Raw genomic sequence first — 15588 nt, 5'->3', positions numbered from 1 at the left:
ATCATTCAGAAATGCGGGAAATTACTACTAATATTAAAGATTGATAGACATTAGGCTGGCCACCTTCTGTCTAATATCTTTACGAATAAAAATAATACTTTTTAATGTTATATACGAAAACGATAAAAACAGTTTGACAGAAAAGTGACAACTTTACGTGTCAAAAATATAAAAAGTGATATTTTATTCATCATTATCTTCTTCATAATTTATTTCATATTCTTCGTCTTACCAACAAAAGATGGGAATGTGAACAATTGCGGGCAATTTTTAGCCATTTTGGCTTGGAACTAGAGCCTGCGAGGTACATGGATAGTATCAGTACCTCACAGGCTCTAGTTCTCTATATGGCGCCGAGAAATTTTGGTGAAATGTGGTCGCATTTCACCAAAATTTTTTCGGCGCCATAGGATGAATTGGAGGGTGAGAGATATTATTTCATACAATACTACTCTCACCCTCCAATTCCCAGCCAAAATGGCTAAAAATTGCCCGCAATGTGAACAATTGCGGGCAATTTTTAGCCATTTTGGCTTGGAACTAGAGCCTGCGAGGTACATGGATAGTATCAGTACCTCACAGGCTCTAGTTCTCTATATGGCGCCGAGAAATTTTGGTGAAATGTGGTCGCATTTCACCAAAATTTTTTCGGCGCCATAGGATGAATTGGAGGGTGAGAGATATTATTTCATACAATACTACTCTCACCCTCAATTTTAATTACTTAAACTCATTCTATTTTTTTGACATGTAAATGTCACTTTTACTGAGATCTGACACAATGTCAGATCTCTTTTTTTCGTATATAAGATTAAAACAAATTATTTAATAAATTTTATTAAAAAACAAAATCAAATATCAAATTGATCATCATTCAACTTGATGAAGAAGCGGCATGCTACATATTCATCTTTGCATGATTCGTTCATTGAATTTCTTGTCTTTCGCAATTCAGATATTACACGTTCTACATCTGCTTCACTGCACGAAAGTGACATCATCCTTTTTCCAATTGGTCTTATTGCTTTTAGTTGCTTTATGCCATTCATGTACCAAAACTTGCCATCATTTTGAGCAAGATGATGACCATTTATAAGATGGGAATCATCTTGCTCTATGAAGAAATCGTAAGCATCACTCAATTCCTTGGCTCTATCGTCTTTATTGATCGTCGGATCAACTGTTGATTCGGCAATTGCTCTTTGTCTGAGGATTGTTATCATGAATGTGTATAGATCTTTTATCTCTTCATCTACAACATCCCAGACCAAGGAATTCCTCGAACCATCGGCATTTGTTTCGGCTGCATGATCGTCGTTAAGCATTTGTTCCTCTTCTGCTTGCCGGATCTCTTCATCATGCTCGGCTACCTCGTCAACACGTTCTGTTCGTTCTTCTTCAAGGATTTCGCCGAGTTTCTCAAATGTGATCTCGCGATTGATGATCCTCAGGGAAGGAATCGTTGGGACTTGCACATCTTTCAACTGCATTATAGGTGGATAGCTTGTCTTTCCTCCAAAACCCTTCTTGTCTCTGATGATCTTCCTTGCTAACGGTGTAAAGCCGAAAGCAAACCGAAGCAAATCAATTCTACCATATTCTTTCATATCATTTTTGAATATTGTAGTGATTGATCGGAGAATCTCTTCACCATCTGGCGTTAATCTTCCTGCCATTTCATCCAACATCCCTTGGCACTGTTGTATCATCAGGAATGCATAAGCACCCATGGACTTGTTGGATTTCAGCCATAATTGAAGTTGCTTTAATGGCTTGAATATCATTAAAGCATCTTTAAAGAGTGGAGGAATTCCATCACGTGTCCATTGTAACTGTTCACGTGTAGCTCTGGAAAGGGATAGTGGAAGATCTCCACTTCTTAAAGCAGTATTAATTGTTTCCAGATTATCAAAGATGAAAAACAGAGTATCATATATGTAGAGCCAGCGAGTTTCCGGGATTGATGGAACCCTGATCTTGTATCTCGCTCTCATATCGTGATTCTTAAAGATAATGATAATCTGGTGAACTCTATTCATCAGTTCATTCAACAATGGACATTGCTTACGTGCGTGGACAATAGCATTGTTCAAGACGTGGTTAAGGCAACGAATGTACACGGTTTGTAAGCCAGGGAAAAGGGCTCCTTCTGGCCTCCAGTGGCAGAGTCCTTTAACCTGGGCTGGCAAACCATCTCCGACTACTCCAGCTACGTGGTTTTTATTAACCTTAAGAGAATCAAACCACGTATGGTAGTCCTCGTATGTCCAATTAGTCGAAATTGTTGTGTCGAAGAATTGGTGGCGATCTGTTTTGCCTGGATTGCACACACAAGAGAATAGACCATGACGGCTGCCGTGTGTTCCGCAGTCCAGGGAAATTGAGAAGATGCGGAATTCCTCGCAGAACTTTAGGCCCCGAGAGGAGTCTGTTTTGCCTAAAGTAATCAATGCCTCTCTGACACCGCGCCGTGTGAACTCAATGTCTGGGATTGTAAAGTTGATGCCCTGTTCGCGATTGACTTTATTTTTAAGCCATTTGGCGAAGCTCTCTAGGAAGCTTTTAAATGCTGGCTTCATTGTGGCATAAAGGCTTATATCTAGGCTCGCAATAAGCCTGGCAATGATCTCTTCTAACGAAGGATCATTACCAGAGCCAACTGCTTGCTGAGTATTCTCAACTTGGTGCTCAGCAGGAACGTAGTTGGGCATTGGGAGTAAAAATTTGCACTTATGATCTTTAAAATCATTTTTCCTGCTTTTTTTAATGCATCGCACGAACTGCCCTTGAACTAATGTTTCACTACATTCGGCACAGTATGTAAAGAGCCTTCCTTTGTCTGATTGATTAGGCTCATTCTCATAATAGCCGATCGTAGTGAAACATTTTTTCCACACTTTGTTTCCAATGTTTCAGGAGTTGGTGGATATTTCGTCTTCTTAAATGGAATCCACTCATCATATACATGAGGATCCCATGCAGTCATAATAAAAATAAAGCTTTTTGAATATATTCAATTTTTAAATGATATTTTCACGGGTTAAATATAAAATAAAGAATAAGATGTAAATTATTAAAATATTTAATTTTAAATTTTGAACCCGTGATAAATATTTTTTTGCATTGTTATTAATAATGAAAAATAAAGCTTATTTCAATGAAAATTGTTCTGCAAATTTATTTCACCTTTGACCTCACTTTTTCCGTAATTCAATTTTTTACTTTTAATATTTTAGATCTTCATAATATCATTTGAAAAATTAACCATATAAAAAAATCAAGTTATCAATTCACTTTTTCCGTAATTCAAAAATCAAAAATATAAATAATATATCTTTTTATCAAATATTATTATTATATTCTATGAAAAATGAGGTCCGGAAATTTTGCGGATTCCCGTAACTCAATTTTACGGAAAAAGTGCAGTAAACTATTCAAAATACGGAAAAATTGGTGTAAACTAATGATTTTACGGTAAAATCACGGAAAGTCCCGGAAGAATATATGTGCCTATATGAAATTATACAAAAATGAATCAAACGCATTTTAAAAGATTGTTCTTGTATTATAAATGCTATTCGCAGATTTATTAGTTGAAGAAAATTACCAAATTTTTGCCGATTTACAAAAAATGATTTACAAAGCATATTTTTATAAGGCTTTAAAAATCTTTAAAATGTGACCGGTGACGGAAATCCATGGTAACCAACCGCGGTTCCCGTTTGGAATGCCATATTTTATGAATAACATGTGTTTCCAAATTGATTTCTGTTTTCTGATTTTTGAAATATAATCGGAATGATTGATTCAAAACTCTTAAAATTTATCTTAAAATTCCAAATTTCAAGAATTTTTTGATGGAATTTAGAATTTAAAAAACGGTAATTATATCTTATTTTCTATAAAATTTATTTTTGATAAGTAATTTTTCCTAAATTAATAATTTTATTTGAAATTCATATTCAATATTTCGCTTTTTGATTAATCTCAAATGCATTTTGGAATGATTATGGCTGGTACTATTCTTTATTACAAAATATATTTTTTTTGGGTCCATCACTTTGTATCTCCCATTTTATATAATCGATTTATTGACATGTCTCAACTCCCAATTAACTATAAAATTATATTTATGGGAAACACTGGAGTTGGAAAGACATCAATAATCAGGAGAAAGAAAGATAATGTATTCCAACTAATTGTAGACCCTACAGTCGGAACTGGGCGAACAACAATCGAAGTTACAGTCGAAGGAGTTAGTATACATATCATGGGTACGGCGGCACTGCGCGCCTCCTTACCCATTATATGTGAATTTGACACTTTACGAAACCGTTAACGTATATTTTACAACACAAACGACAACACTAACTTAACCTTAAATATTTACAAAGCCACCAACCACTTCACCTCACTAATGTTTTCACAAACGACTTCACTACTGTAAAAATAAACGTTCTCACTTACAAAAGTATTGCAACTCCTCCCATTGCTGTGCTTCATATAACAGCTCATAATCTTCTAACTCACTTTCTTCTTCATATAGGTCAAAATCACTGTCATAGTTATAGTGTAAGTTTTGACAAAGCTAATGAAACACGCTTACCGTTTGTATCTATGCTTGTATAAACTTTCCATTATGCTTGTAGTCATAAACGCTCAAACTAACTTTACCCTTTCTCCCTCGTATCTGATAGAATGTATTTTCACGAGGAACGAAGAACAAATTCTTGAACTCATGACCGTTGTAGTTTGTTATCTCAATAGTTTTCGTCATTATATAAAAATAAAAATTTTCAGTAAAAATAAAACTAATGAAATATTTTATTCCTCACTGTCGTCTGCTTTCTCCAACTTCTAACTTCTTCTAAGTTTAGCAATGTTGTCCTCATGAAGTTTAATCTTTCTCAAATATTCTTCTATCTAATGGTTGCTTTATCTTTCTAAACTGAACTCTACCATCCTTCATAGTATGAATGTAAAAACCTTCTGGAATAGTTCCTGATTTAATGTATTCTACCAAAAACTTTTGTTTCATTGCTTCAGTGACTTTATCGTCATTTCAATCAAATAAAATTTTAATATTAAATAAAAATAACGTTATTTTTTCAGTAAGGAAACGCAGGAGTTTTACGATTTATTTGAGGAGTAGGTTCTGGTTTAAATGTTGGAGTCGGTTTAGGAGTTGACTTTTGAACAGGAGTTTGTACTTCCATAGGTTCAGGAGTCATTGAAGGTTTTGCTTGTGAAGGTGTTGGAGTTTGTTTAACTTCAGCTACTTCAGTATTATTTACAACATTTGCTTTATTTCTTTTCAACATCATAACTGCTCCTGCTGTAGCTAGCAAACCTAGTGGGAGACCATATCTTATATAAGGACTTGACCAAATGCTATTTTTGACAGGAGCTGGTGGAACACCTAACCTTGGTGAGACTGCTCTTTGCCATTGTGCAGCTCGTAAGAAATATTCAATAGGTGCTCCATAATCGTTTGGTAAAGTTTGTTTCATAGATGGTGAAGGTTCACGAGAGCTTGATGAAGAACTCATTTATAAGCTTTAAAAATAAACGTTCATCCTTTATTCCTCACTGTCGTCCGTAGCTAAGTTATAGTCATCTAATCTTATTATGGGATGCCATTAGCACGCACCTGAATGGCAAAGCAACAATCCCTCATAAATCCAATAAGTGGCTTTGGTACATTTTCAGTTGCTAGTTCAATAGGTCCTTTAACAGACAATTTGTATGTTATTGGAGCAGTAGATGTTTGACCTTGCTGGAAGCAAAAGTCCACTTCTGTTGGAAAACCACATAAGAAATGTGTGTTGTCATAGCTATCCCATTTATGTTCCACACTACCATCATCCACCAATGACCTCATAACATCTTCATTAAATCCTATCATATCATTGTTTGTATTGCAAGCGTTCGCAACCATTTCATAAAATACAGGTCCATATGATTTTTCAGGTTCTGCAGGCATATTTCCATAAGCTCCCATGGAAAGCTGAAGATATTTAAACTTAGGGTTCTCAAAATTAACATAATAGTTGTCTTTCTTTCTAAATAGTGCCCAAATACTTTTAACATTAATAGGCGTATAAGCTGCTGTAAATGTTGCACTTGAACTATCTGTATTCTTTGAGAATGAACCGTCCATAGGAATCCAATCCATAACTTTAACAGGAAAACATAAAGCCTCGTTTGTATAATGTTCTACAAGTTCTGTATAAATGTTAGGGTCTAAAGAGAATGACTTTGGATGAATGAAACATTCATTAAAATCCATCTTTGTTCGAAATAGTTGCTGGGTTACAGTTGTAATAGTAACTGTTCCACTAGCTTCTATTGCCTTCGTTATCATAGTGAATGGTTCATTCCATGGAACAAATTTATTTGTCGGTGGATTTGAATCTGAAGCAAATGCAACTTTAAGAGTTGGATTGAAAGCAATGATATCATTTACAGATATAGATGTGCATTGTAATGCGTCGCTACTGAACTTTACTTTAAGCTGAATGTTTCCTGCAAAAGCTGGAATAAATCGAATAGCTTCTAATGGAAGGAATCTTCTAACAGGAATTCTTAAACGAAGCTTAAAATCAAATGACTTTCCTGCTGTAATTGGACCACTAACAATTTGTCCTGTTCTGCATGTTCCCGAATGACTCCATACATCTTCATGTCGAGTCTTTGAGAAAACATCTACTTTCTTTATTTGTTCGGTAGTTTGTGAGTTTGAAGTTATATATGCTTCTTCTCTTGCGTTGTCTTGAGAATATACGATACGACCATTTGCAAGGATTTGATATCCAGCAACTGCATAGAAAGCGTCATCGAAACCAATCCAAAATCCTGGTGGGTTTGTTTTATTGGAACCTGAACCAATTTCTTTATCTACAATAAATTGACCTTCCATTTTATACGTAATGAATGTATTGTAAAGGTCCAACATATTTTCACCAGGAGGTGAGAGATTGAATGTTACCCATGTGTTATCTTTAGCAGTTCCAGGTTGTGATGGAATCTTTGCGTCAGAATATTTTCTATTAGTGTCACCAATTTGAACTGCATTGTCTATGATATCGAAATATGAGCGAATCTGATGAATATGCTCTGCTGGAGCAAATTCGTTTAACTGTTCGTTCTGCATGTATTTACTTCAGATAAAAATATCTATTTACTTCATTATTCTCACTCTTCTTCTTGGCATTCGTGGTGGAAGTTGTTTCTTGACATTTTCAATGAACTGTACATTCTCTTTTGTCTCAACTTCTTTCACTGGTGGGTCAGGATTCTTTGACTCGGTTTGTTTTTCAATGAAATTCACGAACTTTGCAATAAGCTCTTGGTTCGTTATTGAAAGAACATCTGGCTTCTTTTCTTCTGGTTCTATTGACTTTTCAGTTTGAATAGAAGGTTTTATATGGGCTTCACCCTCGGTGTCATGCACCTTAATGTTGTCGCTCTCTGCATTCGCTAATGGAACCTTTCTTTTTCTTACGTATATTTTACCATCTTTACTCTGACTTACGTAATAGAAAGGATGTTGTATTCCTCTTGCGTCATTTAATATAATAGACTCTCGCTCTGATTTTGACAAGCTCATTTTACATCGGTTAAAGTTTTAAGTTAGATTTTTATCCGCAGTCAAATAACTCAGACAAGTCATATGGACAAGACCCAAGGGGTCATAGATGTTGAAGCATTGAAGAAAGAAATTCGCGAGCAAATTTTATCCGAACTGAAGGAACAAAAACAAGAACAAAAGCCAGAGAGACCAAAGAGAAAACTTAGTGAAAAACAACTTGCTGCATTAGCTGCTGGAAGACAAAAGAACCCACGTTTGCTGGCGAAGAAAGCTAGAGAAGAAGCAAAAGCAAAGGAAGAACAAAAAGCTAAAGAAGCTGAAGCAAAGAAAGAGTAAATGGTTTATTTTTATCCGAATTAAATGTATAGACAAATACCTTTAACTGTTGCGTTCAGTAGTGAAAACCCCGACGTCAAAATAAAGGGGAACAGAGTAACGTTTAAGTTTCCAACAGACTGGATTGTGAACATAAATGAAGAGAAGTACATTGGCATAACATCTATGTATATAACACGTGCTTTCAGAAAGGTTGACTTTATACTTCAAGTCGAGATAGAAAATGACGAACAGTCTTTAAGCGCCCAAAACATTCACATATACAAATACTTTAAAGACGATACAACATTGCAACAATGTATGATTTCATTTAATGAGATGTTCGAGAAAAAGTTCAACATTGAAGTACAAACTTTACAGCCTTTACGTGAGTTTCTTGCACAACTGAAAGAAGAAGGTAGTCGCCACAACTTATAGACTTTCATTATGAATTTAATGAAAATGAAGATGGAACTCATGACTGTCAGTTTGTTATATATTCACCATTCAATGAAGTAGCTAAAGAGAAAGAAAATCCATTACGTATAAGGTTTCAAATCTCTGAACCCAATGAAGACTTCAAGAATGTTTTCAATTATGATGCAATGCTTCCGAGGAAAAATGAATTTTCAAAGATTGTAACACCTGGCATTTGGGATAGAAAGCAAGCTATATTATATTCAAACTTAAGTAAGGGAGTTGAAAATGAGTTCATTGGTCATACAAGAACTTCACCACTTCCTAACCCTAAATACTATAAATTAACTGGCTTCAATCGTGAGTTTTGGATAGACATGTTCTCCACTCATGACCATAACTGCCCAGTGTTCTTACCTCCAGACCATAAGGACTGTCTCTACATTGAAGCACAACTCTTAAACTCTACCATCGCAGTATTGTAAATGACAACATGGGCTTCGCCTTGCCGCTAGCGGCTTATTTTTATCACGAATGACCTCATTGCTGACAAAAATAAATGACCTTATTATTTTTCTCATTCATGACCTCAGAACTTAAGCTTTCTTATGAATGAAGTCTTAGTCTGAATAGAAAAGTTAAACTTTTCAGCAAAGCAAGGACTAGAAGACTTACATAAGTCAAATCCAATCTCTTGACCATCATGAAGTGCTTTGTAAAGTTTCATAACACTGAACTCAGAGTCTTTGTCAAATTTTCCTTGCGGAACCATTAAACCTTTATCTTCATTGTAATAGCATTGTATAGCTTCAGGAAACATTTCATTAGCTGTTAAAGCAAGGACGTCTTGTTTGACACCTTTGCAACGTGCATGGAATGCAACTTCATTTAAATCGTTAGTGAGTAAGTCTATGTAAGTCTTCTTTCCACAAAATATTGACTTGTATGCTAAACTTTGTTTTCCAGGTGTGATTTCTGCAAAGTCGCTATGAAATTGACCAAGGTTTTTACCAATGAGAACTCTTCCATAACGTTTCTCAAACTCTTCAGCTAAACGAGGGATATCTTCATTGTAGAGATGCATACTGTCGGTATCGCTATAAAAGATGTCCATTCCTAAGTCTTCAGCAGTACAGAATACTTCACACATTATTCTCTTCGACATAGATAGAATATTAACACCAAGTGGACAGAAGTTAAAGTGTCTGCAAATGCTTTTCGTTAGCTTGAAAATAGTTTTATCTGAACCATCCAAACCTTCTAACTTCACTATATGGTTGTAGTTTCTGATGGCATATCTTATAGCATCTTTGTCATTTACTATGGTTATTTTTGACTCAATAGGAGATAGAATAGTTTTGCCATAAATACTGTTCAGAATGAGCTTTATATTTTCGTGCAAAGGATTTCCTTCTTTCTTATACTTTAACCTTAACTCAAACAACTTCTTTACTTCATCTCTTATTCTAATATCTCTGTTTCCATCGTAATAATATCCTTGCAACACTTCACATTTGACACCTTGATATTTTATGAGGTCTTGTAATGTTATATGGTCAACATACATTAAACAGCAAGTGTTTGAACTTCTGGGAACGTTAAGTTCTGGATTTAGTTCAGGGTCACAAACTATTAAAGGAAAGTGTCTATGTATTCCAATCTCTGTTATCTTAATGAGAACAAAGAAGCCAGACATAAACTTTTCACCAATGGGTTCCTTTTGGTCGTCGTTGAATAAATGTCTCATGAGATACTCTGTGCTTAACATCTCATCCTTCAATACTTTTGGAATTCCTTCTAAAGTATAAAGTCTTGCTATAGCGGATGGATATAATGAAACAGCGTCGAAGTCAGCAATGAGTTTCTTTTCGCTCTTTTGTTTCATGTTATCTGACAGCATACATCTTCCACCTTGAATGCATCTCGAAATAAATTCTCTTGGTTTATTTGAGAGGTCATAAAGATTTCCATTCGGGAAGTATACTCTGTTCTCAAATAATTTGTTAGCAATTGAACAAATACTAACGTAGTCATAAACGTTTAAATCAAATTCTTTCAATATGTCATTGCGGAACTTAACAAAACCTTCTCTTAAAATTCTTACATCTTGTTTGCAATAAAATGTGCTATATTTTTCTAAGTCGAAGTGGTTTTCATCTATTCTGCAACCTTTGATGGAATCTATGTTTTTCATAAATGTATCTGCATCCCGGATAAACTTACATGCTTCAGAAATGACACCAGTTCTGTTGTCATTTGCTAACAAAACACTGCTGTAGTAGTTGTATGGAAATACTTCTTTCGGTCCTGTTTGTAAGTTAAACATAGCAGGAAATAGTTTAAGCTTCTTATTTATAACACTGTAAGAGTCTTTTATAATAATTGCCCTTCCTTTATATAAGCCAGTTATTTGCATTGTTAGTGAACCTTTAATGATGGGAGTTCCTTTCACTTCTGTCATGTGTCTTAAGATGAAGTTTATATCATAACTGAGGTTATGGAAATATATTAAACTCTTGTCAGGAAGTCGTTCCAAAAATTCTGTTGCACAGTTCTGACCCCAAATGCTTTCACTCACTGAACCATCTTCACTGTCATAACAGATGTTAAAAGCTTTATGAAAGCCATCCGTACTACACTCAAAGTCAGCAAAGAAAACGTGCTCAGGAATGAACTTGCACTTATTTTTATTTACTTCTTTTGACTCGGCTTTCTTCTTCAGTTGTACACAATACTTTGGAGTATATGTCAAATCTTTAAATGGTGCAAGGTTCTGTTTATATAAGTCAGTCGTATATGTGAAAAGTTCTCCATAAGAAATAGGTTCGAAATATTTGCACTCCCACAATGTTTTCATAACATCCCATAGCGGTGTAGTTCTATCCATGCGAACTACATATTTATCTTCTCTCTTTGTATAAATCTTCATCTGTTTCTCAATGTTCATTCCACCACACTCCTTCAAGATTTCTATATAGTTGCGAATGAAATATGTTGTCATTGGAAGTCTTTCATTTAGCATGTAGTGGTCTTCAACAAGAAGTAAGTCAATAGTTCGAACAGTTTTACATTCTTTTGGTATGTATCTCTTTATTTCATTATGTCTTGAGTCATTGAAGTAACCAATGGTAACATTAAATGCTATACCTGTTGCGTCAGAAATTTCTTGTACTTTACTTTGAGGAAAGTCTCTAACACGAATGACTTCTCTCATGTGGTCAATAGTTTCTTCATTTACTCCAGCCTGAATGCAAGCATAAACGAAACAATTGTCCTCTGTCATAAGTGTTGCAGTTCTTTTGTTCAGTTCATTGAAGATTTGGTAGCGTTCAAGATTTATAGGTAATGTGCAAAGATACTTCCAGAACTGACCGCTTCTCTTCTTATAAAACTTCTTTTCACCAAGGATTTCATTCCAGAAGTCATCTATATCTTGTTTATCTCCTTTGTTTAAGTCTGTTCAATAATCTTTTCTGTCTTTCTGTCAGTGTGCTTTCATCTCTATATGGTCGCTTCTGTGGCTTTCCTTTCTTAACATCTGACATCGTTAAGCCTTCATATTCAGTTAAATCATACATCTTTATTTCAGTAAGATTCTTTATGTTTGTCAAGAAGAAGTCATAGTGCATTTCAACATTACCTGCAGCATTTGCTTCTATCTCTGATATAACGTTCTCCTTCAAGAGCTGATGTAGTAATGTTCCAATATTATTGAGGTTTAACGTAGAACATTCATACTTTCCACCAAGTTTATAACATACCATCCATCTTTGTTGGGAGTTTATTTTAATCTTCTCTAAGAGTCTCATGAAAACCTTACCGAAATGTTTGTGTAAGTAGTCTCTGTTTGGTTCATCTAAAGCTTCGATGTTAAAGTCAATGAGTCTATTGCCTGACTTCACATTTCTCTTCCTATTCTCTTCATCTTTCTTTAACCATCTCTCACCTTCTTTTGGTTTGTCGTCAATGGAACGAATGACATTATTAGCTTTGCGAACTTGTTCTATAGCACTTTTAAACATCTCTCTTCTCTGTTGTTTCAGTGTGTCGTCTCTCTTTCGTGTTTCACCAACGTTTGCATTTGTTATGTCAAACATCTTGACGAACATCATGCGAAAGAGCTTTACGAGTATGACCAACGTTCGCATTTGTTATGTCAAACATTTCTCTTCTTACTTCATGAGGTACTGAACGTCTATGATATAAGTCAATAGCAACGTCATTTAAAGGAAATGCTCTTGCATTTATGAACTCATGAATTCTATCATAAGTTATTTCACCATTGTAGTCATTGAGGATGTCAGCGAGTGCTTTTTGTTTGTCGCGTAATGTTTTGCAACATCTATGTTAGCTTCTGTAAGAAGTTGTTTTATTTCCGAGTGTTCTAACTTAGACAACTTCCGATACATCTTTAGTAGGAAATAAAAAAATTTCTTAGAAAAAAATTAGCTTAGATTTTTTAAGGCTAGTTTTAAAATATTTCGAACTTTTTATTATAATGAAACACATGCAAGATTGCAAGTTCTTTTCATACAATGCTCTCGCTAATGCCATCAAGAATGAGTTCAATAATGCTTCAAATGTTAATGTTATCTTTAACAAGAAGTTTGTGAAAGAATCTAAGTTCGGTCAGTATGTCAGACCATTAGCTATCGTCATTGACCGCAAACGTTATACTTCACAAGAGTTAGCAGTAGTTTTGAAACAAAAGAGTTTCTTCGTGAATGTCAAAGATACTCATTATACTGTCATAAAGAACTCTAACATTGACTTCTTCAGTATTGCTATGAATCTTTCCGAACAGAAAGAATATAAGAAGGGTGAAACAAATGTGAAATATTATCCTTCATCTCTGAAGACAATAACGAACAAAGATGTTATACAGAAATTCTTACCAAAGGTTGAAGAAGCTTCTATTGACATTGACGAAGGAAGTGAAATGGTTGAAGAAATTGACCCTGACGTCATTTAAGCAAAAATATATTTTTGGTTAGTCTTCATATCGACATTTTACAACAATTAAATGGTAAAAACAAAATAAACTTGACGAAGTGAAGATTTGCACTTCGTCGATTATGATCGACATGGAGCGTTTTGTTTTTATCATGGTTTTCTCCACTATGGTTCTAACGTGGCACCCGACGAGATTTTTTTTTTTTCTTCCTCTTTGAAGTTATCGAAATATTCTGTTATTTTTTCCTTCAGTAATGTTAAGTCTTCTTTGAATGTAAGTATTGTGCAACCTTTGATGTCATAGTGTGTTTGAGGTAACGTATCTTGAACTATTTGTTTCACATCTTCATTCGGTGTCATTGAAATCGGTAAGTTTTCACGATAGAACCAGTTTCTGTCAGATTTATATATTTTAGCTAAGTCATAAAAGCTCTTGTTGTTTCTTCTCACTAAATGCAACATAACCATATCTTTATCTTCTTCTTTCTCCAACTCTTCAGTATATATCATATACTTATAACTCTTTTCCTTTCCTTTTGGTACTGAACGTGGTATTCTTTTCTGTATGCTTTTGTCTTTGGATTCAATGACTTCATCTTTTGCATGAAGTTTCTTTTCCATATCTTCGCGTTCTGCTTTATATAGTTCATCTAACATCATGAAAATATAACAAGCATAACGAGGTGAAGCCCACATTGCTACAGCATTTACTAAAAGTCTATGAACATAATATCCTTTCAAACCAGGAGCCAAATTCTTGCGATTTTCGTACGGAATCTCTTCGCTCGGTTTTCCGAGGGAAGCAATCATATGAGGAAATTCTTCTAAAAGTTCTTTTGTCTGTTGGTTTTCAAACCAATGATATGCTTGCTTTGTAGAACGAAGAGCATTCATTATACTTTGCATTTGGTACATGTCATCTTTGACTGAACGAATGAGACGTAACTGTTTGTTATACTGTATGTATTCGTATTCTTCATTAATGGCTTCATGAACGATAGCAGTTGTTGTGTTCTCTGATGTTGACATTACTGTTATTTCATACAAAATAAAAATAATTTTAAAACTAACTTTATTTTTTCTGACTTTCACAAAAGACCAAAAATAAACGCTTTACATGTATTTTTCAGCAACTTCGTCAAATAATTTTATAGCGTTATCTATCTCATCTACTTCAAACGTTTCTTTACCTTTCATGGGAGCACCATACATTTTCTCAAACTTTTCAAGTAGTTCTGTTTCAGCAGCTCTCATATCATTAACGAACACAACCTTGACTCTATTGACTGTACTGTCATATCTTTGAGTTATATTATATGTTCTTCCTATCTTATATCTCTTTGTATTGAAGTCCTTCGGTTTCTGAACGATGTAAAGTAAGCCTTCACTGCAACGTTCTGAGTCGAATGAACCATAAGTTATGAAGTTATATCCAACAACTGGGTCTAACCATAACAAAACTATTGGTATAAGACTTTTGTCTATAAGATATGCTCTTGTTCCATGAAATGCTACTGATATCATAAGCTCAGGATTTCTTGTCAAAATTTTCTGAGTAGAAGCAATTCTAACCCAGTCCTTTGTTTTCTTTCCAGACGGAGATATAATGTCTGACAAAGAATATTTGTTGTATTTCTTTGAGTATCTTACGTTTAAATCACCTATTCTAACCACTTTGGTGTCATTGTCAATCTTTCTAACTGTTTCAAACTCAATGTTTGACATTACTGTCTTTACATACAAAATAAAAAATTTTCTTAGAAAAAATTAGCGTTATTTTTCTAACTAATGAAATTCATGAAATTTGGTCATTTTTCAGACAAAAATAATGTTTATGTTAGCATGTTAGATCTAACACGTTTTCTAACCACTTTTCTAACATAACTATTTACAAGCGTTTTACATGGTATATGTTGCGATGGTTCATGACTTTAAACAATTTCGTAGCTTCTATTTCTTCTGTCAGTATGTCAAAAGTTTTAACAATGCCGAAAGTTTCTTTATACTTCTTCTTGACGTCAGATAATAGGAAATCGTCAGCTGTTGGATAGTTTTTGTTTAGAAATGTCAACATGTCCATTTTATCTTCTGCTGGTTTCTCTACTTCTTTCTTTAAGTCAGCATAGTCGTTTCGCATACGTTCTATCTCTTTGACGGAGTAGTTATATTTCCTCATTGCTGCTTTACATTTTGAACATTGCGGATTCATTTTTGCGTTATACATTGAAATTTGACCTGCTAGAACAACTAAGCCGTCAATAGTTTTCTTTAACTCAAAAGTTGTTGGTTTTATTTGTCCATTCCATATTTTA

General features: G+C 34.5%; 10 protein-coding genes across 10 annotated transcripts, besides 5 other annotated features; 3 read left to right on the top strand and 7 right to left on the bottom strand.

Moving 5' to 3' along the window:
• Nucleotides 1–104: 104 nt before the first annotated feature.
• Nucleotides 105–167: a mobile genetic element.
• A 120-nt stretch (nucleotides 168–287) lies between these two features.
• Nucleotides 288–396: a mobile genetic element.
• Nucleotides 397–537: 141 nt separating this feature from the next.
• Nucleotides 538–646: a mobile genetic element.
• Nucleotides 647–851: 205 nt separating this feature from the next.
• Nucleotides 852–2711, bottom strand: TVAGG3_0124360 (ribonuclease H-like family; the record flags this gene model as incomplete). Its single annotated transcript, XM_051223681.1, has 1 exon — nucleotides 852–2711. One exon carries the CDS (start codon nucleotides 2709–2711, stop codon nucleotides 852–854), a length of 1860 nt encoding a protein of 619 aa, XP_051108667.1.
• Nucleotides 2712–4254: 1543 nt separating this feature from the next.
• Nucleotides 4255–4792: a terminal%2Cinverted (terminal inverted repeat of Maverick-1B transposon ID:TVAGG3_0124160).
• Nucleotides 4255–15588: part of a mobile genetic element that runs on past the window's edge.
• TVAGG3_0124350 (uncharacterized protein) lies at nucleotides 5109–5549 on the bottom strand (the record flags this gene model as incomplete). Its single annotated transcript, XM_051223680.1, has 1 exon — nucleotides 5109–5549. One exon carries the CDS (start codon nucleotides 5547–5549, stop codon nucleotides 5109–5111), a length of 441 nt encoding a protein of 146 aa, XP_051108666.1.
• TVAGG3_0124340 (uncharacterized protein) lies at nucleotides 6578–7153 on the bottom strand (the record flags this gene model as incomplete). Its single annotated transcript, XM_051223679.1, has 1 exon — nucleotides 6578–7153. A coding segment is annotated over one exon (576 nt), but the record flags the coding sequence as incomplete, so codon positions are not given.
• TVAGG3_0124330 (uncharacterized protein) lies at nucleotides 7181–7609 on the bottom strand (the record flags this gene model as incomplete). The annotated part of the gene is made up of 1 exon (XM_051223678.1): nucleotides 7181–7609. The coding sequence occupies one exon, from the start codon at nucleotides 7607–7609 to the stop codon at nucleotides 7181–7183; it is 429 nt and encodes a 142-aa protein (XP_051108664.1).
• Nucleotides 7673–7927, top strand: TVAGG3_0124320 (uncharacterized protein; the record flags this gene model as incomplete). The annotated part of the gene is made up of 1 exon (XM_051223677.1): nucleotides 7673–7927. The coding sequence occupies one exon, from the start codon at nucleotides 7673–7675 to the stop codon at nucleotides 7925–7927; it is 255 nt and encodes an 84-aa protein (XP_051108663.1).
• Nucleotides 7952–8344, top strand: TVAGG3_0124310 (uncharacterized protein; the record flags this gene model as incomplete). Its single annotated transcript, XM_051223676.1, has 1 exon — nucleotides 7952–8344. One exon carries the CDS (start codon nucleotides 7952–7954, stop codon nucleotides 8342–8344), a length of 393 nt encoding a protein of 130 aa, XP_051108662.1.
• TVAGG3_0124300 (organellar and viral DNA polymerase type B) lies at nucleotides 8913–9488 on the bottom strand (the record flags this gene model as incomplete). Its single annotated transcript, XM_051223675.1, has 1 exon — nucleotides 8913–9488. One exon carries the CDS (start codon nucleotides 9486–9488, stop codon nucleotides 8913–8915), a length of 576 nt encoding a protein of 191 aa, XP_051108661.1.
• Nucleotides 13110–13295, top strand: TVAGG3_0124290 (uncharacterized protein; the record flags this gene model as incomplete). The annotated part of the gene is made up of 1 exon (XM_051223674.1): nucleotides 13110–13295. One exon carries the CDS (start codon nucleotides 13110–13112, stop codon nucleotides 13293–13295), a length of 186 nt encoding a protein of 61 aa, XP_051108660.1.
• On the bottom strand, nucleotides 13481–14305 carry TVAGG3_0124280 (KilA, N-terminal/APSES-type HTH, DNA-binding family; the record flags this gene model as incomplete). The annotated part of the gene is made up of 1 exon (XM_051223673.1): nucleotides 13481–14305. A coding segment is annotated over one exon (825 nt), but the record flags the coding sequence as incomplete, so codon positions are not given.
• Nucleotides 15165–15485, bottom strand: TVAGG3_0124270 (organellar and viral DNA polymerase type B; the record flags this gene model as incomplete). Its single annotated transcript, XM_051223672.1, has 1 exon — nucleotides 15165–15485. The coding sequence occupies one exon, from the start codon at nucleotides 15483–15485 to the stop codon at nucleotides 15165–15167; it is 321 nt and encodes a 106-aa protein (XP_051108658.1).

The sequence above is a fragment of the Trichomonas vaginalis genome, chromosome IV, assembly GCF_026262505.1.
Source record: "Trichomonas vaginalis G3 chromosome IV, whole genome shotgun sequence".
NCBI lineage: Eukaryota > Parabasalia > Trichomonadida > Trichomonadidae > Trichomonas > Trichomonas vaginalis.
Note: the sequence above shows the minus strand (reverse complement) of the source record. Positions and strands in the feature narration are given on the sequence as shown.